A 24475-nucleotide genomic window follows, 5' to 3' on the forward strand; every position below is an offset into this window, starting at 1 on the left:
GCGGCGAGTGCTAATCAACGACATCAGCTGCTGCAACATAATAGGCTCTTGCAGGACGGCATCGCGACACCAGTCCACGACGACCACGAGGATGGAGGATGTTGCGAGGTCGCAGCGACAGTGATCTAGCTGTGTGGCGAGTGTGCAGGGCACCGAGCTAGTGGCGTGGCATGCGGGGGTAGCATGGCTTTCCGCGAGAGAGAAGAGAGGTGAGGGGATGAGCTGAGCTGAGCTGACATGTAACCAAATGACTCTTCGCTTATAAAAAAATCATCAAGAAAACTAATCAAATGACTCTGCACGTTGTAATCCAACGGCTGGCAAGATGGCCGATCGGGGCCTCCCGCCGGTCAACCGCGCCCAGCGCTACCCTAATTCCCACCGAGAAGACGGGCAACAGACTCCCCGATGCGATTCGTTCCCATCTTAAATACTCAAGAAACCAAACAGCTCCTGGGGCATTCGGCCCCAAACCACCCATCCGCAGCCGAGCCCCCAAACCCCACCCCCAAAACCCTACCCCACCCCCCCCCCCCCCCCCCCCCCCCCGCCGCCGCCGCCGCCGCCATGGGCTCCGCCTCCGCCGCCTCCCTCCCGACCTCCGCCGGCGCCGGCGAGAACCTGGTCCTCATCCTCGACTTCGGCTCGCAGTACACCCACCTCATCACCCGCCGCGTCCGCCAGCTGGGGGTCCTCTCCCTCTGCGTCTCCGGCACGGCGCCGCTCTCCTCCCTCGCGGGCCTGCGCCCCCGCGCCGTCGTGCTCTCCGGCGGGCCCCACTCGGTCCACGCCGAGGGGGCGCCCTCCTTCCCCGAGGGCTTCCTCGACTTCGCCGCGGGCGCCGGCGCGCACGTCCTCGGCGTCTGCTACGGGATGCAGCTCCTCGTCCAGACCCTCGGCGGCGCCGTCGAGCCCGGCGTAAGGCAGGAGTACGGCGACATGGAGGTGGAGGTCACCGCGCCCTCCTCCGCGCTGTACGGGGAGGACGGGAAGCGGCAGTCCGTGTGGATGAGCCACGGCGACGAGGTCGTCAGGCTGCCCGAGGGGTTTGAGGTTGTGGCGCGCAGCGTGCAGGGCGCAATCGCCGCCATCGAGCACCGGGAGAAGCGCTTCTATGGGCTCCAGTATCACCCGGAGGTAGCTACCATTTACTGTTTTATTATGTCCTGTTATCTGAAATGGATGAATGATTGGGAACCCTGAGCTGTGCAGTTAGTTCCTTTAGCAGTTCTGGGAAAACAGAGCTTTTGTACTGTTTCATTCTGCCATTTTGGATAGAAGATGGAGATGAAGATATAATAAATGCAATTGTGTTTGTAGATTAGCTTTGTTTTCGGTGCAGAATGAATGCATGAATGACTGATTGATTAGGGCGCTGATGATCTAATAGGAAGCCTATGTTTTGGGGGATTGCATATTACTGACTGTATGGTTACTAGATTGTGTTTGTTCTTATTAGGCTATTATATTATATCATTTGGCTACTTTGTAGTTTGTACAGAAGTACACGTGCTTCTTCATAAAATTGTTCATACCTTAGCATGGTTGCCATAAACTTTTCAATCTTCTGATTATGCAAGGTGACACATTCGCCCCAAGGAATGGAAACACTGCGCCACTTTCTTTTTGATGTTTGTGGGATTAAAGCCGACTGGAAGATGCAAGATGTGCTGGATGAGGAAATTAAGACCATCAAGAGTATGGTTGGGCCTGATGAACATGTGATTTGTGCGTTATCAGGAGGAGTTGATTCAACAGTTGCAGCCACTCTTGTTCATAACGCAATAGGGGATAGGCTTCACTGTGTTTTTGTGGACAACGGTCTATTGAGGTAACTGTTCCTTTAGCATGTTCTGTTTCGGAATCAGTGTGCAGTGAAACTGACATATGACCTTATCTGCAGATACAAGGAGAAGGAACGTGTTATGTCAACCTTCAACAGTGACTTGCACCTTCCTGTCACATGTATTGATGCCTCAGAGAAATTTCTTACCGAGTTAAAAGGAGTCAAAGACCCAGAGATGAAAAGAAAGATTATTGGCAGGGAATTCATTGTTGTATTTGATGAATTTGCTCACATGTTAGAACAGAAGATAGGAAAAAGACCTGAATATTTGGTTCAAGGAACATTGTACCCTGATGTGATTGAATCATGCCCACCCCCCGGGAGCGGGAGGACACATTCCCACACCATCAAAAGCCATCACAATGTAGGTGGTCTTCCTAAAGATATGAAGTTGAAGCTCATTGAACCACTGAAGCTCCTTTTTAAGGATGAGGTCTTGATCTCCATCTATACATCTATTTACACTTCATATATTTATTGATCTGACATTCTATACTGAAAGATAACTCATACTGGGAAGTTATTTGCGTTTGATTTTGAAGAAAAATATTTCTATTACTTATTTATTGTTGAATTTTGGTCCTGCAAAAGGTTCGGAAGTTGGGAAGTATCTTAAATGTCCCAGAGTCATTCTTAAAGCGACACCCATTTCCTGGGCCTGGTCTTGCTGTACGTGTCATAGGTGATGTTACAGCAGGCAATGCTTTGGAGGTTCTTCGTCAGGTTTGATCTTTTTGAACCATTGGATCTAAATCATCTTTGATATATGGTGTTAATTGGGAACTGCTCTGTTGTGTTTTCAGGTGGATGAGATATTTATTCAATCCATTAAAGATGCAGGCATCTATGATGAAATTTGGCAAGCTTTTGCTGTGTTTTTGCCTGTCCAAACAGTTGGGGTCCAGGGTGACCAGAGAACTCACTCCCATGTGGTTGCTTTAAGGGCAATTACCAGTGAGGATGGCATGACTGCAAATTGGTATGCTGCATTGAACCTACAGCTCTATCTTAGTCCCCCCTTTGCAACTCTATGATGCAATTGTGCTCTAGGCCCTTGCACTACATGGCGACATTTTGTTGCAGTTGTACAGATAATAAGTCTGCAGAAAATATTGTTCTGTTTGCCTTTTAGACCAGTGTTCCTGCTAGATTAGTTTGTGGATGCTAGTAGTTTGAATCTTACAATTCATCATTCATGCACCTGCGATTCATTGCCTGTACAAGTGGTCTTGGTATATGATTTTTTTGGGGCTTTGCATATTGTTGTGTACAGAAATGTGTTATCTTTCCTCATTTTGTTAGCAAGCGTACCTATGTTCTATGATGTGGTAAAATCTAGGCTTCCTCTTTATTTTTTGGAGTTTGTTGATGCTATCTTGCATATTTTGACAGCCGGTATCCTTTTTCTTTTAATCCTGCAAGGTATGATTTTGAACGCCCGTTCCTGGTTGATGTGGTGAAGAAGATCTGCAATAACGTGCGAGGCGTCAACCGTGTTGTCCTGGACGTAACATCAAAGCCGCCAGCGACGGTGGAGTGGGAATAGGATAGTAATGCTCTGGTGGTGCAATAATGGACCGGGAATTGCAAAATCATGCTCTGATGATGTAGCAACGCTGCAGTGGGTTTAGTGCTAAATTTGCAGTTCAGTTATTTATGTGTAGGTTATGCTTAGAAAAATATGAATCGATTATGCTTAGACAAATATGAATCTATTGTGTGCCCTTTATGCCTCTTGATTCTTCTTCCCCCCCATCCTTCTAAGATTGATTACCTTTGTTCCTAAATCATATAGCTGATTTTTCATTTTACTTGCGCTGGGAACCTTTTTGATCTTGAGAAGGTAACCTATTTTGGACCAAAGCATGATCAACAATGAATTAGTCTCATCATTTACTTGTGTTTTTTACCGTCAAAAGTAAACAAATGGAGTTGGCACGGCAGAGCTTGAAAATTCAGCCCTAATTTGTGCCTTTGGGCAAACTTAATGAGTCTTTGCACGGCACCGACCATTCTCCATCCTAGCATATGTAACATTATTTTTGCCCCCCCACCCATTGCACGCTGCAACCATGACACAATGACACAGTGAATTTGGTTGCGTGGGAAGTTTGGGAAAAACCGTGTTGTCTCAGTAGATGGATGGATGCATACAGATCAGTACAACATTGTGTGAATCGAACCACAGTTTCAACTTTGGTGAACCATTGCCATCAGAAGGTTAGTTCTTCTCATTCAAACAAATACTATGAAACATTTGGTCACACCGCACATTGCATTTACCTGCACTGAGAGCAGAAAGTTTAAAACTAATTTATTTCCTATTAATTCGCAGTAGAACAGTAAATCAGACGCCCCACGGTTAGCTTCTGGTTTCCAATATTAATATGTTAACAATAACCAAAAGAGGACTTGCAAAGATATGGAACATAGAAGCATGAGGCCCAGTTTTTTTGGCTCATTTCTGAAGAATTACTGCCCGGAGAATCACAATCGCAAAAGAACTCGTTTTTTCCTCAATAGTCATCCGAGAATTATCAAAATCGCCAGTGTATTTGAGAATTGTGGAAACTCGGCAATTCTGGCAATTCTAGCCGGGCCCTCAAAAGAAAACTGTTTGGTTTGAACTACTACCCCTATTGGGGACTCAAATTACAGCTAATATGTCACTGGGCCAGTCCGACCGAGCGGCCTCATACAACTACTACAGGTTAGAATTACAGAAAAGAACTGGACAGACAATTATGTGGGCAGACGACTCTGTGGGCCGTTTCCAAAATCGTAATTTTCGAGAATTATAGGGCGAAAAGAACTGGCCCTGAAGGGTTTTCAACTTTGGCATTTGGAAGGCTGGCGACACTCATCGGCACAAAAATGATGATCTTTGGAGGAATTATTGTGGCGGTGGAGGATCCCGGTCGCCGGCGAGCGTGGCTCCGATCTGGTGTGGGTTCGAGCAGAGCAGAGCACCCATGGCTACCGAAAGAAAAGGAGGAGAAGAATAGCGCCTTTTTTTCGTTTGTTAACGTGGTGTGTGGTAGAAATAAACTGCTTGGGCCAGGCAATTGAAGCCTATGAGTAGAATGAGTGGTGTGGCCCAAAAGAGAAATGGGCTGGCATGCCAGGCAATTGGGCTGGTGTATGAAAAGACAAAGTTTTTTCCTTTTTTTTTGAGATGATAGTTTTTCCTTCTTTAGAATAGCGAGGGAGGGGGGCATGGGGGATATTGCTTTTGCCTCTCGGGAGTATATGCTCCTGCGCGTCAAAAATGTATTTTGCCAAGGTCAATTTTTTCTTTTGGGAAAAAAATATATGTGTTCATTGTCACACCCAAATGGTACCTGCAAATTTTTAGGGGAAAAACTTAAGCATGTTGACCCATGAAAAAAAGTTGAATGGAAAATGTTACCTTCAAATGGTACCCTTAATTCTGTTCGTTCACTGGCAAAGCGTTGTTATCCCATTTCGCATGAAAATTGGCAAGCAAACTTGTTACACTAACATTAAATTTGCAAAAAAAATTAGAACTTTTGGAATTTATTTTATATTTTATAGTTTACTGTTCATCATAGAGAATACGCCCCATAGAGCCAAAACTTCGCGTCTGGAAAATAAAGCCTCTTAAGCTGCTTTTTTTAAAGGAACTTTGCTGCCTTTTGTGGGCCTCGCCTATGTATCGCTTCACGCGAGATGTAGTGCAGCCTCGCCTGAGGGAGCGCGAGACTAGCCCGTCCCCTTGCGGGAGGCCATAGCCTCGTTATTTTTTCTTTATGTTTTTTAGTTTCATTTTTTAATTTATTTTACTTTTATTTATACTTCCAAACATATATTACAAAAGACACTCTACATAAAATATATTAAAAATATTAATCTAGCATTTTTAAAATGTTAAATGTGTAAAGAAAATATGGTCCTCATGTTACAAAAAAACCTGTACCAAAAACTACAACGTGTATGGATTTTTTGATGATTCATCTAAAGAATATTAGTCAAGCGTTTGAGAAAAATGTTAATCAGCCATTAAAATAATTAGACATGTATAAAATATATTCCTGATGTACACAAAAATGTAGAATGTGTATTAAAAAATAAACATAAAAACCTGAATAGTGAAAAATGTTGATTGTGCATGAAAAATGTTGATCATATATTTCAAAATGATAAGTAAAAAGAAATGTTCCTGAATGTACAATGTATATGAAAAAGGTAGTCATCAAACATAAATATTTTGAAAAAATGTTAATCATGTATTTAAAAAATGTTAAACATGTATAAAATGTTCATGATATATACGAAAAATGTAACATGTTTTTAAAACATGAACATAACAACCTTAAATTTAAGAAATGTTGATATTGCAATGTTAACCATATAGTACTAAAAAATGTTAAACATTTATCAAAAAATGTTCCTGATATATACCGAAAATGTACAATCTTTATTAAACAATTATTTATCAAACATATTTTTTTAATGTTAATCATGTATTTGATTTTTTTAAACATGTACATTATTTTCCTGATATATACTAATGTGTATGAAATATGATGAAAAAAAGAAAAGTTGTGAAAACCAAAGAAACAAAAGAAACACCTTAGAAACAAAGAAAAATGGAAAACCTGATGAAACCGTGAGAACCCATGAGGAAACCAAGAAAAACAAGGAAAAGCAAAACAAAACTGATGGAAACTAAGAAAGAAAAAAAACTATAGAAGAAATTTAAAAATAATAATTAAAAAACCCAATTAAGAAAAAGAAGAACTTAAGAAAAAAGGAAGAAAAGAATAAAACAATAAAAACTGGAATAAAACGAAGACAACGGTGAAAACACAAAGAAAAAACAAAAAAACTGAATAAACCGTGAAGAAACAAAACAACGCGGAAGAAAAACGAAAAAAAAGCACGTGCGAGATAGCGGAACAACTTCATGCGAGGCTATCTCCCGACTCGCGTTGCCAGAGATATAGTCCTACCACTTTTTGTGTACCTAAGTAAATAAACTATTACCTTAAAAATATTGTAAAAAAGGTAGCTAGATAAAAATGAACTTGTACCTAAATAAAAAGAATAAAAACAGCCAACTTCATGGTATCATAATGCTAATTATTAAGCATGCTATGTTGTTTCAATACGTATTATAATAAGGGACTGTCTATTTAACATTTGACTGATTTCCAATTGGATATCATTCAAATTTCCTGACCAATGTCCTGTTGATACACGTATGTCCAATTACCACCTATCTTTGTATGTTTGTATTTCCAAAAAACGGGTCGGGCTAAAATTGTGACCCGGTTCTCAACTAATCGAAACAGAAACTCAACTACGTGGCTAACAAGAACTCCCCAGCACATACCCCGGATCACAGAACACCTGACAACTAAAAGAAGAAGAAAATGCAGCAAACAGCTGGCCTTGAACTAAAACTAGGGGAATTACAGTGCAAAACTGGAGGGCAAATAGGGGAGATTGCAGTATAAGTATCACTCAAATTACAGTGCAAAAAACCAGTCAAAATTACAATTAAACTCTTGGGTATATACAGAGGAAATTACAGAGCAAACAGGGGGGGGGGGGGTTACAATGCAAGTAAAACTGATGCAAATAGGGCACATTACAGTGTAAACTAATGCAAATTACACTAAAAACATAAGAAATTACAGTGCAAACCTGACATAAATTACAGAGTAATCAAGGCATACAACCAAGAAAGCACATGAATTACAGTGCAAAAAGCACATGAATTACAGAGCAATTATACAGTTTACTTTAGGGAAATTACACTGGCATATTATAGTGAAAATACCATGCATATTACATTGTACATTGAGGGAAATTACAGTGTAAATACTATATTTCTGTCAAAAAAACAGTGTAAATACTATAGGGAAATCACAGAAAAATCTAAGGGAAATCATAGTGTAAATACCATGCATATTACAGTGTACATTCAGGGAAATTACAGTGTAAATACTATATGGAAATTACAGTGTACATAGAGGGATATTAGAGTGTAATTGCCATAGATATTACAGTGCACATTGAGGGAAATTACAGCGTAATTACCATGGATTACAGAGTACATTGAGGGAAATTACAGTGTAATTACCATGAATATTACAGAGTACATTGAGGGAAATTACAATGTACTTACTTACAGACTACTTTCGGTGAAATTACAATGAAAAGTACAGTATGACTACACTATAATTGCCATGGTTATTGCAGAGTACAGTGCAAAACTGAGGAAAATTACAGAGTAAAGCTACTACAGTCAAAAGGCATGAATTACAAAGCAAAGCTAGACAATTATAGTGCAAGCCTAGGTCTAAACAATTATAACCCCAAATTAGCACTGCTACCTAAAACCTGACCCTACCAGATGGTAGCTGCAACTGCAGGGGATGTGCAAGAAGACTCAACACAGAGACACGCCTATCTCGAGAAAAAACACAAACTCTAACCCTACCAGAGGACCAACACATCAATCGAAAAAAAATCATAAACGAGTAACCAAACAGCGGTTACAACGAGAGGATCAAAACGAGAACACCCAAAACCTAACAACGCGAGCACACGGGATCCACAAATACTAACAACTGACGTGAGCACATGGGATCCACATGAAACTACATGAGCCACGAAGCAGAACCAACCGCTAAATACTCAAACAACGACAAAATCTCCAACACAAACCCACAAACACACAACTACAAACAATCCCCAGACCTAGATCTGGAAGTTACATGACCACAACCATGGCAAATCGCACGCGAGAAGATAGAGAGACAAGAAGAACTAACCAGGAAGGCAGGGAATCGAAGAGGAAACAAGCTCCAGTAGAGAGGGATCCCGGAAACGCCAGGAACCCGATGGAATCGCCTCGACTCCTCCGCCGCTCGAGCACCTCCTCTGCCCCTCTGCCCTTTTGAAATAGTACGTACTGTCAAATTATGATGAAGCGTCTCAATCTCCATACAAGGAGACCCGCGATGTATTTATTGATTGGGAGGGTTCAGTACAAGGTGCGGCAGCCTATGGCTAACCATAGAGAGGATTACACGGGAGGTTACATGAGATAGAGAGATAGAGAGATAAGAGAGGACTCCTAACTAACTAACTCAATCTTCTACGTACATGACTCCAATCTATACCGAACACTATACCCAACACGTTACATGTCTAACACTCTCCCTTAATCTGAACTCCGCAAGTTCAGATTACGTTTGAATTCTTCAAATGGTCCTGTAGACAAGGCCTTTGTAAATCCATCAGCAACTTGGTCTTTGGATGGCACAAACCGTACTTCCAATTCTTTCCTGGCAACTCTTTCTCTCACAAAGTGGTAATCAATCTCATTGTGCTTGGTACGGGCATGAAAGACAGGATTTGCAGAGAGATATGTAGCACCCAAATTGTCACACCAAAGGCATGGAGTCTGTGTATGACATATGCCAAGTTCATTGAGGATAGCCTTAACCCATATAATTTCTGCTGTTGCCTGCTTATTTGCACACCATGAGATTAGATTAGGTCCGTAAAACACTGCAAAACCACCTGCCGATCTTCTATCATCCAAGCAGCCTGCCCAATCAGAGTCAGAAAATGCACTGACTAGAGTGGAAGATGACTTAGTGAAGGTGAGACCAACACTTAGAGTATGCTTGACATATCTCAGTATACGTTTAGCAGCAGTCCAATGACTAGAAGTGGGTGCATGAAGAAGCTGGCACACTTTATTACTGCGAAAGAGATGTCAGGCCTAGTAAGTGTCAAGTACTGAAGTGCACCTACCAAGCTCCTGTATTTTGTGCTATCCTCATGACTCAAAGGTGTACCCTCCACAAGTGACAATTTCTCATAACTAGATAATGGAGTTGTGGATGGTTTACAACCTTGGAGCCCGGCCTTGCTCAAAAGATCGGTTGCATATTTTTCTTGAGAGAGATGAAGACCGCCTTCAGTATTGCGTTTGACCTCAATGCCAAGAAAATAGTGCAAGTCCCCAAGATCTTTCGGAGCAAACTCAGAGTTCAAGTCTTTGAGCAGAGCTGTAACTGCCTCAGCAGATGAGCTTGTGACAATAATATCATCAACATAAATGAGCACAAAGATGACTGTGTTGCATTTATTGTAAATAAACAGAGAGGTGTCAGATTTAGAGTAAACAAAGCCAAGGGTTTGCAACTTGGAACTCAAGCGAGAATACCATGCTCGGGGAGCCTGTTTCAGACCATAAAGTGATTTGTCAAGCCGGCAGATATGAGTTGGTTTGTCTGGGTCTGCAAAACCAGGAGGTTGCTTCATGTAGACTTCCTCTTCTAGAACACCATGAAGAAACACATTCTTGACATCTAGCTGGCGAAGACTCCAACCTCGCGACACAGCAATGGATAGGACAAGACGAATAGTAGCAGCTTTAACAACAGGACTGAAAGTGTCCTCATAATCAAGCCCATATCTCTGTTTGAAACCTTTGGCAACCAGTCTAGCTTTGTAACAATCGATAGTACCATCTGACCGTTGTTTGATACGGAAAACCCACTTACAGTCAATGACATTAAGACCTGGACATGAAGGAACAAGATGCCACGTGTGTGTTGGGGAACGTAGCGGAAATTCAAAATTTTCTACGCATCACCAAGATCATCTATGGAGTAATCAAGCAACGAGGGGAAGGAGAGTGCATCTACATACCCTTGTAGATCGCTAAGCGGAAGCGTTCAAGTGAACGGGTTGATGGAGTCGTACTCGTCGTGATCCAAATCACCGATGATCCTAGTGCCGAACGGACGACACCTCTGCGTTCAACACACGTGCAGCCCGGTGACGTCTCCCACGCCTTGATCCAGCAAGGGGAGAAGGAGAGGTTGGGGAAGACTCCGTCCAGCAGCAGCACGACGGCGTGGTGGCGGTGGAGGAGCGCGGGACTCCAGTAGGGCTTCGCCAAGAACTACGAGAGACGAGGAGGGAGAGGGGTAGGGCTGCGCCAACAGGGAGATTGAATCGTATGTTGGGCTGCCCCTTTGCCTCCACTATATATAGGGGGAGAGGGAGGGCTGCGCCCCCACCTAGGGTTCCCACCCCAAGGGGTGCGGCAGCCCTAGATCCCATCTAGGGTGGCGGCCACAAGGGGGAGAGGGGGAGGCGCACCTAGGGTGGGCCTTAGGGCCCATCTGCCCTAGGGTTTGCCCTCTTCCCCTCTTGGAGGCGCCTTGGGCCTTGGTAGGAGGCGCCCCAGCCCACCTAGGGGCTGGTCCCTTCCCACTATTGGCCCATGTAGGCATCCGGGGCTGGTGGCCCCACCTGGTGGACCCCCGGACCCCTCCGGTGGTCCCGGTACACTACCGGTGATGCCCGAAACACTTCCGGTGGCCAAAATCATACTTCCTATATATCAATCTTTACCTTCGGACCATTCCGGAACTCCTCGTGATGTCCGCGATCTCATCCTGGACTCCGAACAACATTCTGTAACCGCGTACATACTTTCCCTATAACCCTAGCGTCATCGAACCTTAAGTGTGTAGACCCTACGGGCTCGGGAGTCATGCAGACATGGCCGAGACAACTCTCCGGTCAATAACCAACAGCGGGATCTGGATACCCATGTTGGCTGCCACATGCTCGACGATGATCTCATCGGATGAACCACGATGTCAAGGATTCAATCAATCCCGTATACAATTCCCTTTGTCCATCGGTACGATACTTGCCCGAGATTCGATCGTCGGTACCCCGATACCTTGTTCAATCTCGTTACCGGCAAGTCTCTTTACTCGTTCCATAACACATCATCCCGTGATCAACTCCTTGATCACATTGTGCACATTATGATGATGTCCTACCGAGTGGGCCCAGAGATACCTCTCCGTTTACATGGAGTGACAAATCCCAGTCTCGATTCGTGCCAACCCAACAGACACTTTCGGAGATACCTGTAGTGAACCTTTATAGCCACCCAGTTACGTTGTGACGTTTGGTACACCCAAAGCATTCCTACGGTATCCAGGAGTTGCACAATCTCATGGTCTAAGGAAATGATACTTGACATTAGAAAAGCTTTAGCATACGAACTGCACGATCTTTGTGCTAGGCTTAGGATCGGGTCTTGTCCATCACATCATTCTCCTAATGATGTGATCCTGTTATCAACGACATCCAATGTCCATGGTCAGGAAACCGTAACCATCTATTGATCAACGAGCTAGTCAACTTAGAGGCTTACTAGGGACATGGTGTTGTCTATGTATCCACACATGTATCTGAGTTTCCTATCAATACAATTCTAGCATGGATAATAAACGATTATCATGAACAATGAAATATAATATAATAATAACTAATTTTTTATTGCCTCTAGGGAATATTTCCAACAGTCTCCCACTTGCACTAGAGTCAATAATCTAGTTCACATCGCCATGTGATTAACACTCACAGGTCACATCGCCATGTGACCAACATCCAAGAGTCTACTAGACTCAATGATCTAGTTCACATCACTATGTGATAAACACTCAAAGAGTTCTGGGTTTGATCATGTTATGCTTGTGAGAGAGGTTGTAGTCAACAGGTCTTGCCATATTCAGATCCCTATGTATTTCGCAAAACTTTATATCGTAGATGCTGCTGCCACGTTCCACTTGGAGCTATTCCAAATTGTTACTCCATTATATGTATCCGGTATCTCTACTCAGAGCTATCCGGATAGGTGTTAAGCTTGCATCGACGTTAACTCTTTACGTCGAACTCTTTATCACCTCCATAACCGAGAAACATTTCCTTATTCCTTTAAGGATAATTTTGACCGCTATCCGGTGATCTACTCCTAGATCACCTTTGTACCCTCCTGCCAGACATGTGGCAAGGCACACATCAGGTGCGGTACTTCAGCATGGCATACCGTATAGAGCCTATGACAAAAGCATAGGGGACGACCTTCGTCCTTTCTCTTTCTTATGTCGTGGTCAAGCTTTGAGTCTTACTCAACTTCACACCTTACAACTCAGGTAAGAACCCCTTCTTTGACTGATCTATTTTGAACTCCTTCAAAAACATGTCAAGGCGTGCATTCTTTGAAAGTACCATCAGGCATCTTGGTCCATCTCTATAGATCTTGATGCCCAATATGTAAGCAGCTTTATCCAGGTCTTCCTTTGAAATACACTCTTCAAACAACCGTTTATGCTTTCCAGAAATTCTACATTATTTCGGATCAACAATATGTCATCCACATATACTTATCAGAAATTTTGTAGTGCTCCCACTCACTTTCTTGTAAATACAAGTTTCTAGCAAACATTGTATAAACCTAAAAGCTTTGATCACTCCATCAAAACATGTATTCTGACTCCGAGATGCTTGCTCTAGTCCATAGAAGGATTGCTGGAGCTAGCATACCTTTTAGCATCCTTAGGATCGACAAAACCTTTTATTGTATCACGTACAACCTTTTCTTACGGAAACTGGTAAGAAAACTTGTTTTGACATCCATCTGTCAGATTTCATAATCGAAAATACAGCTAATGCTAACATGATTCCGACGGACTTAAGCATCGCTACGGGTGAGAAATTATCATCGTAGTCAACTCCTTGAACTTGTGAAAAGACTCTTTCCCACAAGTCGAGCTTCATAGACGGTAACATTACCGCCCACGTCCGTCTTCTTATTAAAGATCCATTTATCTCAATGGCTTGCCGATCATCGGGCAAGTCCACCAAAGTCCATACTTTGTTCTGATATATGGATCCTATCTCGGATTTCATGGCTTCTAACCATTTGTTGGAATACGGGCCCACCATCGCTTCTCCATAGCTCGTAGATTCATTGTTGTCTAACAACATGATATCTAAGACAGGATTACCGTACCACTCAGGAGTAGTACATGTCCTTGTCGACCTACGAGGTTCGATAGCAACTTGATCCGAAGCTTCATGATCACTATCATTAACTTCCTATTCAACAGACGTAGGCTCCACAGAAAACATCTTTCTGTGTTGCATCACTCTCTGGTTGAAGTAAAGGTTCGACAACCTCATCAAGTTCTATCTTCCTCCCACTCAATTCTTTAGAGAGAAACTCCTTCTCGAGAAAGGACCCGTTCTTAGCGACAAACAATTTGCCCTCGGATCTGAGATAGAAGGTGTACCCAACTATCACCTTTGGGTATTCTATGAAGATGTGTTTGTCCGCTTTGGGTTCGAGCTTCTCCGGCTGAAGCCTTAAGCATCACAGCCCCAAACATTAAGAAACGGCAACTTTGGTTTCTTGCCAAACCAATGTTCATACAACGTCGTCTCAACAGACTTAGATGGTGTCCTATCTAAAGTGAATGCAGCTGTCTCTAACGCATAACTTCAAAATGAAAATGGTAGATTGATAAGAGACATCATAGATCGCACCATATCTCATAAGGTTCGATTACGACGTCCGGACACATCATAACCTAGTGGTGTTCCAGGTGGCTTCAACTGTGAAACAATTCCACAATGTCTTAAGTGATTGCCAAACTCATAACTCAGATATTCTCATTGATCAGATCGCAGGAATTTAATCTTCTTGTTATGATGATTCTTAACTTCACTCTGAAATCGCTTGAACTTTTCAAATGTTTCAGACTTATGCTTCATTAAGTAAATATACCTATATCTACTCAAATCGTCAGTGAAGATGAGAAAATAACGATATCCATCGCACGCTTCAATTCTCATTGGATCACACGCATCAGCATGTATGATTTCCAACAAGTCACTTGCCCGTTTCATTGTACCTGAAAGCGGGGCCTTAGTCATCCTGCCCATGAGGCATGGCTCGCATGTGTCAAGCGATTCAAAATCAAGTGACTCCAAACATCCATCGACATGGAGTTTCTTCATGCATCTTACGCCAATATGACCTAAGCGGCAGTGCCACGAGAAAGTGGTACTATCATTATTAACTCTACATCTTTTGGCATGAACATGTGTATTACCACGACCGAGATTCAATGAACCATTCACATAGGGTGCATGACCATGAAAGGTATCATTCATGTAAACAGAATAACGATTATTTTCTAACTTAAATGAATGACCGTATTGCAATGAACATGATCTAATCATATTCATGCTCAACGTAGACACCTGATAACATTTATCTAGGTTCAATACTAATCCCGAAGGCAGATGGAGCGTGCGATGGTGATCTCATCAACTTTGGAAACACTTCCAACACACATCATCACCTCGCCCTTAGCCAGTCTCCGTTTAGTCCATAGCTTTTGCTTCAAGTCACCAGTAATAGCAACTGAACCGGTATCCAATACCCGGGTGCTACCAGGAGTACTAGCGAGGTACACATTAATAACACGTATATACTTTGTTGAAGTTGCCAGCCTTCTTATCTACCATGCATTTGGGATAATTCCGCTACCAGTGACCGTTCCCCTTACAATAGAAGCACTTAGTCTCGAGTTTGGGTTCAACCTTGGGTTCCTTCACTGGAGCGGCAACTGGTTTGCCATCCATGAAGTTTCCCTTCTAGCCCTTGCCCTTCTTGAAACCAGTGGACTTGTTAAACCATCAACACTTGATTCTCCTTCTTGATTTCTACCTTTTACGGTCTTAAGCACCGCGAACAGCTCCGGGATCAACTCCATCCCTTGCATGTCATAGTTCATCACGAAGATCTAGTGGCTTAGCGATAGTGGCTAGAGAACTCTATCAATCACTACCTTATCTGGAAGTTTAACTTCCACTTGATTTAAGTGATTCTAGCACCCAGACATTCTGAGCGCATGCTCACTAGCTGAGCTATTCTCCTCCATCTTGTTGGCAAAAGAACTTGTCAGAGGTCTGATACCTCTCAACACGGGCATGAGCCTGAAATCCCAATTTCAGCTCTTGGAACATCTCATATGTTCTATGGCGTTCAAAACGTCATTGGAATCCCGATTCTAAGCCGTAAAGTATGGTGCACTAAACTATCAAGTAGTCATCAGGATGTGTCTGTCAGGTGTTCACAACATCCACAGACGACGTTGTAGGGGTTTGCACATCTAGCGGTGCATCAAAGACGTAAGCCTTCTGTGTAGCAGTGAGGACACTCCTCGGACTACGGACCTAGTCCGCATCATTGCTTACAATATCTTTCAACTTAATCTTTCTCTAGGAACATATTGAAACAGGGAGCTACAACGTGAGCTATTTATCTACAACATATTTGCAAAGACAATTTAGACTATGTTCATGATAATTGAGTTCATCTAATCAAATTATTTAATGAACTCCCACTCAGATAGACATCCCTCTAGTCATTTAAGTGAAACATGATCCGAATCGACTAGGCCGTGTTCGATCATCACGTGAGACGGACTAGTCAACAACGGTGAACATCTCATGTTGATCGTATCTTCTATACGACTCATGTTCGACCTTTCGGTCTTCCGTGTTCCGAGGCCATGTCTGTACATGCTAGGCTCGTCAAGTCAACCTAAGTGTTTCGCATGTGTCCCGAGGCCATGTCTGTACATGCTAGGCTCGTCAACACCCGTTGTATTCGAACATTAGAATCTATCACACCCGATCATCACGTGGTGCTTTGAAATAATGAACCTTCGCAACGGTGCACAGTTAGGGGGAACACTTTTCTTGAAATTTTAGCGAGGGATCATCTTATTTAAGCTACCGTCGTTTTAAGAAAATAAGATGTAAAACATGATAAACATCACATGCAATCAAATAGTGACATGATATGGCCAATATCATTTTGCTCCTTTTGATCTCCATCTTCGCGGCTCCATGATCATTGTTGTCACCGGCATGACACCATGATCTCCATCATCGTGTCTTCTTGAAGTTGTCTCGTCATCTATTACTTCTACTACTATGGCTAACGCTTTAGCAATAAAGTAAAGTAATTACATGACATTTATGTTGACACGCAGGTCATAAATAAATTAAGACAACTCCTATGGCTCCTGCCGGTTGTCATACTCATCGACATGCAAGTAGTGATTCCTATTACAAGAACATGATAAACCTCATACATCACATATATCATTCATCACATCCTTTTGGCCATATCACATCACAAGGCATATGCTGCAAAAACAAGTTAGACGTCCTTTAATTGTTGTTCCAAGTTTTTACGTGGCTGCTAAAGGTTTCTAGCAAGAACGTTTCTTACCTATGCCAAAACCACAACGTGATATGCCAATTTCTATTTACCCTTCATAAGGACCCTTTTCATCGAATCCGATTCGACTAAAGTGGGAGAGACAGACACCCGCTAGCCACCTTATGCAACTAGTGCATGTCAGTCGGTGGAACCAGTCTCACGTAAGCGTACGTGTAGGGTCGGTCCAGGCCGCTTCATCCCACGATGCCGCCGAATCAAGATAAGACTAGTAACGGCAAGCAAATTGGCAATATCGACGCCCACAACTACTTTGTGTTCTACTCATGCATAGAAACTACGCATAAATCTGGCTCTGATACCACTGTTGGGGAATGTAGCAGAAATTCAAAATTTTCTACGCATCACCAAGATCAATCTATGGAGTAATCAAGCAAAGAGGGGAAGGAGAGTGCATCTACATACCCTTGTAGATTGCTAAGCGGAAGCGTTCAAGTGAACGGGTTGATGGAGTCGTACTCGTCGTGATCCAAATCACCGATGATCCTAGTGCCGAACGGACGGCACCTCTGCGTTCAACACACGTGCAGCCCGGTGACGTCTCCCACGCCTTGATCCAGCAAGGGGAGAAGGAGAGGTTGGGGAAGACTCCGTCCAGCAGCAACACGATGGCATGGTGGTGGTGGAGGAGCGCGGGACTCCAGCAGGGCTTCGCCAAGCACTACGAGAGACGAGGAGGGAGAGGGGTAGGGCTGCGCCAACAGGGAGATTGAATCGTATGTTGGGCTGCCCCTTTGCCTACACTATATATAGGGGGAGAGGGAGGGCTGCGCCCCCACCTAGGGTTCCCACCCCAAGGGGTGCGGCAGCCCTAGATCCCATCTAGGGTGGCGGCCACAAGGGGGAGAGGGGGAGGCGCACCTAGGGTGGGCCTTAGGGCCCATCTGCCCTAGGGTTTGCCCTCTTCCCCTCTTGGAGGCGCCTTGGGCCTTGGTGGGAGGCGCCCCAGCCCACCTAGGGGCTGGTCCCTTCCCACTATTGACCCATGTAGGCCTCCGGGGCTGGTGGCCCCACCTGGTGGACCCCCGGACCCCTCCGGTGGTCCCGGTACACTACCAGTGATGCCGGGAACACTTTCGATGGCCAAAATCATACTTCCTATATATCAATCTTTACCTCCGGACCATTCCGGAACTCCTCGTGACGTCCGCGATCTCATCCTGGACTCCGAACAACATTCGGTAACCGCGTACATACTTTCCCTATAACCCTAGCGTCATCGAACCTTAAGTGTGTAGACCCTACGGGCTCGGGAGTCATGCAGACATGGCCAAGACAACTCTCCGGTCAATAACCAACAGCGGGATCTGGATACCCATGTTGGCTCCCACATGCTCCACGATGATCTCATCGGATGAACCACGATATCAAGGATTCAATCAATCCCGTATACAATTCCCTTTGTCCATCGGTACGATACTTGCCCGAGATTCGATCGTCGGTACCCCGATACCTTGTTCAATCTCGTTACCGGCAAGTCTCTTTACTCGTTCCGTAACACATCATCTCGTGATCAACTCCTTGATCACATTGTGCACATTATGATGATGTCCTACCGAGTGGGCCCAGAGATACCTCTCCGTTTACATGGAGTGACAAATCCCAGTCTTGATTCGTGCCAACCCAACAGACAATTTCGGAGATACCTGTAGCGAACCTTTACAGCCACCCAGTTACGTTGTGACGTTTGGTACACCCAAAGCATTCCTACGGTATCCGAGAGTTGCACAATCTCATGGTCTAAGGAAATGATACTTGACGTTAGAAAAGCTTTAGCATACGAACTGCACGATCTTTGTGCTAGGCTTAGGATTGGGTCTTGTCCATCACATAATTCTCCTAATGATGTGATCCCGTTATCAACGACATCCAATGTCCATGGTCAGGAAACTGTAACCATCTATTGATCAACGAGCTAGTCAACTAGAGGCTTACTAGAAGAACGTCCGTGCGTTGCAACGGGGCCACATTAACTTTAAGAGTTCAATATTAATATTCTCATACATATCAATCCTTCTCCTCCTTCCGTCTGCCACCGAGACAGGGACCTAGACTTTGTGCTGCTCTTATTGATTTAATGAAAAAAGTTATTTATTTCTGTTAGAACACAAATGCTTAGATAGCATCTGCATGTCAGGGAAGGATAATGTGGCCTGGATAGCATCTGCAAGTTAGGGAAGAATTATGCGACCGTGTAATATTTGGATAGGAATAAACATGGACGTGCGTTGCCCCGTTGCATTACCGCCCAACGAACATGGACTCCGCCGCCGGCGGCCCGGTGGAGCTCGAACCCGAGAGACTCTGCTGCTTGCTGGGAGGGGTCGGGGAGGGTGGGAGCACAGGAGCATTGAAGTGAAGAGAGAGTAGGCCGGGGAGATTACTGTGCACGCCGCACAGCGACTTGGACCTCGGAGGGCCTTGGCTCTGTCAGGAGGAGGTCCCAAGTTCCTGCCGAGGACAGCCTGACGGGGGAGACGCACGGTCGCTCGCGCTGCCCGCAACACGACCACGCCCTGCCCTAGGGTTCTGCGACGGCGGCAGCGTCGTCCATAGCCACACCCTCCCTGAGTCCTGCCCTAAACTGGGGTTCCGAGATGGTGGCGGTGGCAGAGGTCTCTGAGGTTGGAGAGGGGCAAGATGTAGGACGGCGGAGGCTGGAGCCTGGAGCGATGGCGGCGTCTCGGGATTGCAGGCAGGGGGACGTGCGAGGTGAGTGTTTTTTTCACAGGTTTATGTTGTGTTGCCTGCACGGATATATAGGAGAACAAATAGGTGGATTATAATTCCTTCCATTGTATCAGTGCTGGGAAAGGAAGTGAGGGACAAAAATAAATCGAGGGGTCTTTAAGAGTAGAGATTAGTTAATTGGATTTTTCTTTAAAGTCTGTTATTTGTTTCCTTAAAATTTATTATATGTTTCCTAAATCAAATTGCATTGATGGGATGGATCGATTGATTTGGATAGTCTATTATTTGTTTCCTTCACATCCATTATATGTTTCCTAAAGCAAATTGCATTGATGAGATGGATCGTTTGATTATAATTCCTTCCATTGTATCAGTGCTGGGAAAGGAAGCGAGGGACAAAATCCAATCGAGGGGCCTTTAAGAGTAGAGATTAGTTAATTGGATTTTTCTTTAAAGTCTGTTATTTGTTTCCTTAAAATTTATTATATGTTTCCTAAATCAAATTGCATTGATGGGATGGATCGATTGATTTGGATAGTCTATTATTTGTTTCCTTCACATCCATTATATGTTTCCTAAAGCAAATTGCATTGATGAGATGGATCGTTTGATTTGGGTAATTTAGTAATGTTAGATCTGTGTCTTTTTGTACGGTAGGAAAGTGTTTGTTTAGAAGGAAATAGTGAAAAAAATAAACCGATGGGGTTGTGGGAGGGGGGACGAAAAAACCCAGACGAAAGTGGTGGGAGGATGACGAAAATAAAACGGAGGTGGGAGGATGACGAAAAAAAACCAGCAAAAAAAAACCGCGCAGACTATTCACCAAGTCGTCCATTAGGAGTAGAGACTAGGGACATGGTGTTGTCTATGTATCCACACATGTATCTGAGTTTCCTATCAATACAATTCTAGCATGGATAATAAACGATTATCATGAACAATTAAATATAATATAATAATAACTAATTTATTATTGCCTCTAGGGCATATTTCCAACAGTGTGGTTTTGCTGAAGGGCACAAAATTCCTCATGCATGGCTTTGGCCCACTTCGGATCAGCAAGTGCAGCGGAGACAGTGCGTGGCTCTTCTGCAGAAACAGATGACACGGCCAAACCAAACTTAGTTTTGTAATGAACCGGTTGAATTGTACCATCTCGAAGGCGTGTACGGGGTGGTGAAGGGGGTGCCGGCACAGCCACAGACGATCCAGGAGAGGCAGCCTATGCCTGAACAGAAGGATCCAACGATCCCGAGGCAGGGGACCCGGCTGGTGACGAGACACCGGATCTTCTGCGGCGGGAGATGATGATGAGGACAACCCAGGACACACAGAAGATCCAGGGCGCCCGACCGGAGCAGACTCGGAACGCGCACCAGGCCCACCTGGCCCGGCTGCATGCGGTATAGTGGATGACAAGGCCCGCCTGGAATAAACCAGCGGGGTGGATGCGTAGCGCTCGGTCGGAGTGTCTCCCGAAGGCGATGGGCGGGTCGCACCTGAGGGGACCAGCTCGGGCGCGGTCGACCGCGTGGCGGGATCGGAGGGGTGCTGATTCGGAGGCGCGGATCCCATCGCTGATTCAGTCCATGCGGGCGTGGCCTGACACACCGATTCTGAGGAGGATCTGGTGGGATCAGCTGTAATAGCCCGGGGTGCAATATTAGGAATAAAAACACCATCATCTGTACCAGAAGTTGCACTGTTGTGGCGCCCTGTATTAGAAAACTCAGAGGGTATGTCAGGAGAATTAGTCAAAATTGATTCATCACTAGTATCATGACCCACACGATCAACTCCGGAAAGGTGAGGAGGAAGGAGGAGGATTTCCTTTCTAAGAAGAGCGCCGACGTTTGGATGAAGTTTAGCGAAAGGAAATTGTGTCTCATCAAAAACGACATCACGAGATATGTAAACACGACTGGTGGACACATCAAGACATTTAACACCCTTGTGTTGTGTACTATAGCCAAGGAACACGCACTGTTTGGAGCGATACATAAGCTTACGGTTGTTGTAGGGTCAAAGGTTGGGCCAACAGGCACAGCCAAAGACTCGAAGAGTGGTGTAATCCGGTGTGACATGCAAAAGCCGTTCAGTTGGAGTTTCATTGGAAATGACTCGACTAGGCCACATATTAATGAGGTGAACGACGGTAAGAAAGGCTTCATCCCAGAATTTTAATGGCATGGAAGCTGAAGCTAGGATGGCTAGACCTACTTCAACAATGTGTCTGTGCTTGCGCTCGGCAGAGCTGTTTTGCTGGTGAGCATGAGGGCATGAAACGTGATGAGAGATTCCAATCTTTTGAAAGAAGGAGTTGAGTTTCTCATACTCACCACCCCAGTCTGACTGCACAACAATAATTTTGCTATTAAACTTTCGTTCAACGAGTGCTTGAAAGTTGTGAAAGACTTGAAACACATCAGTACGTTTCTTAAGAAGATAGATCCACGTATATTTGCTATAGTCATCAATGAAACTAACGTAATAGGAATGTCTACCAACAGAAGTGGGTGCTGGACCCCATACATCAGAAAAAAATCAGTTGCAAAGGTTTGGTTGACACACTAGTTGATACAGGATAAGGCAATTGATGACTTTTTGCTCGTTGACATGAATCACAAATAGTTTCAGAGTCTCGCTCACCAACAACTGGGAGTTTATTTCTACTAAGAATTTGATGAACAGTGGCAAAAGAAGGATGACCTAAACGACTATGCCACCTTTCAGCAGAGATCTTGATGGCACCATACACTTGTTTATTGAGCTGACAATATTGAGGAAGCAAAGTATAGAGCCCTTGCACGCAGACACCCCTATGGAGAACCCTCTTCGTGACCTGATCCTTGATTAAAAAGAAGAACGGGTGAAATTCCAGAAAAACATTGTTGTCAAGAGCAATTCTATGAACAGATAGCAAAGTTTTGGAAGCATTAGGGACATGCAGGATTCCGTTTAGCTCAAGATTTTTTTGTGGGGTTCTGATAAGTGATTTACCAATATGACTAATTTCCATACCTGCACCGTTTGTAGCGGTGTAAACTTGATCATTGCCACGGTACTTTTCATGCATGGTTAATTTCTCCAATTCTCCCATGATGTGGTTTGTTACTCCTGTGTCCATGTACCAATTTGTATCGACACCATACGAGGCATCGGCGGCAGCTGCAACTTTCTTAGGCTGAGAGTTCTTCTCAGCGTAACGCCAAGCACAATCTCGAGCAAGATGATTAGTTTTTTTTTTCATATTTGACATTTACCCTCATAACCTTCATAGCCCTGGAAGTCTCTCCCTCTGTTAGGAGGAGCCCGCCTGTTGTTGCCGCCAGGGTGCTGTTGGTAGTGGCCGCCGCCACCACCAGGGTATCCGCCATGATGACCGCCACCGTTTCCGGCACCGTGTCCAGCGGCAGAGCCGCCGCCACCAGGATTGTAGTCGCCACCACCGCTGCTGGCACCGTAGCCGCCACGCGAGCCACCACCGCCCTTCTGGTTGCGGTAGGAGCCCTTGCCGCCGCCGCGCCCTCGAGAGGCGAGGTTGGCCGAGGATTTGAAGCCCTCGGCGCCGTTCCCGTGGAACATCTCGACCCTCTGGTCGAAGTTGGCCACCATGGAGAAGAGGGCGTCGACTGTGATGGGTTCAACGCGAACGTCCAGTGCCGATATGATCGGTTGGTAGTCCATGTCAAGGCCTGCGATGATGAAGGAGATGAGCTCCCCTCCCCGAGAGGTCTGCCCACCGCCGCGAGTTCATCGGAGAGGGAGCGCATGTGGCCGAAGTATGCCGAGGCTGACAGCAAACCCTTCTGGGCATTGGTGAGAGCGGCGCGAAGATTGTTGGCACGTGATAATGAGACAGATGCAAACATAAATGCAAGAGCAGTCCAGATCGCGTGAGAGGTTTCAAGTGAAGCAACCTGAACGAGAACCTCCCTGGAGAGATTTCGGAGGAGATAAGCGACGATTTGCTGGTCCTGGACTAGCCAGGGGGCATAGTCAGGGTTGGAGGCGACCTGGTCCTTGCCCTCTTTATCTTTGGTTGTGATTGTTTTGGGAGGCTCCTGGATGGTTTGATCGATATAGCCATACAAGCCAGCGCCCAGTATCTGGGATCGCGCTTGCACTCTCCAGAGAACATAGTTCGTCCGGGTGAGCGGCTCGGAGGTGTTGTAGTTTAGGCCAGAGGAAATTTGGGCAGTGGACGTGGACATGATGGATGCCGGCGGTGAGAAGGTGGAAGATGAACAGGGATGCGATGGGTGGGTGGGAGGTTGAAGATGATATGCTAGATGAGATGGAAGAGGCATGCTCTGAATACCATGTCAAATTATGATGAAGCGTCTCAATCTCCATACAAGGAGACCCGTGATGTATTTATTGATTGGGAGGGTTCAGTACAAGGTGCGGCAGCCTATGGCTAACCATAGAGAGGATTACACGAGAGGTTACATGAGATAGAGAGATAGAGAGATAAGAGAGGACTCCTAACTAACTAACTCAATCTTCTACGTACATGACTCCAATCTATACCGAACACTATACCCAACACGTTACATGTCTAACACATACCACCCAAATGAAATGAGGAAAGTGTCAAAAGGAAGAAAAGGAAAAGGAAACGACACACACGGGGGAGACGGTAATGGGCAGATCATAAATAAGTGTTGACACCTGTATATCCCAATACCATCAACAATTGTATGTTTGCATTTCTAAAAAAACGGATCGGGCAGCTAAAAATCTGACCCAGTTCTAACTTA

The 24475-nt window shown here is 44.7% G+C and overlaps 1 protein-coding gene across 1 annotated transcript; it reads left to right on the forward strand.

Moving 5' to 3' along the window:
• The first annotated feature begins 536 nt into the window (after nt 1-536).
• On the forward strand, nt 537-3579 carry LOC125513377 (uncharacterized). Its single transcript, XM_048678484.2, has 6 exons — nt 537-1137; nt 1581-1831; nt 1904-2279; nt 2438-2569; nt 2650-2825; nt 3269-3579. The coding sequence occupies exons 1-6, from the start codon at nt 568-570 to the stop codon at nt 3390-3392; spliced, it is 1629 nt and encodes a 542-aa protein (XP_048534441.2). The 5' UTR covers nt 537-567; the 3' UTR covers nt 3393-3579.
• The last annotated feature ends 20896 nt before the right edge of the window (nt 3580-24475 follow it).

The sequence above is a fragment of the Triticum urartu genome, chromosome 6A, assembly GCF_056163025.1.
Source record: "Triticum urartu cultivar PI428250 chromosome 6A, HENAU_Tu73, whole genome shotgun sequence".
NCBI lineage: Eukaryota > Viridiplantae > Streptophyta > Magnoliopsida > Poales > Poaceae > Triticum > Triticum urartu.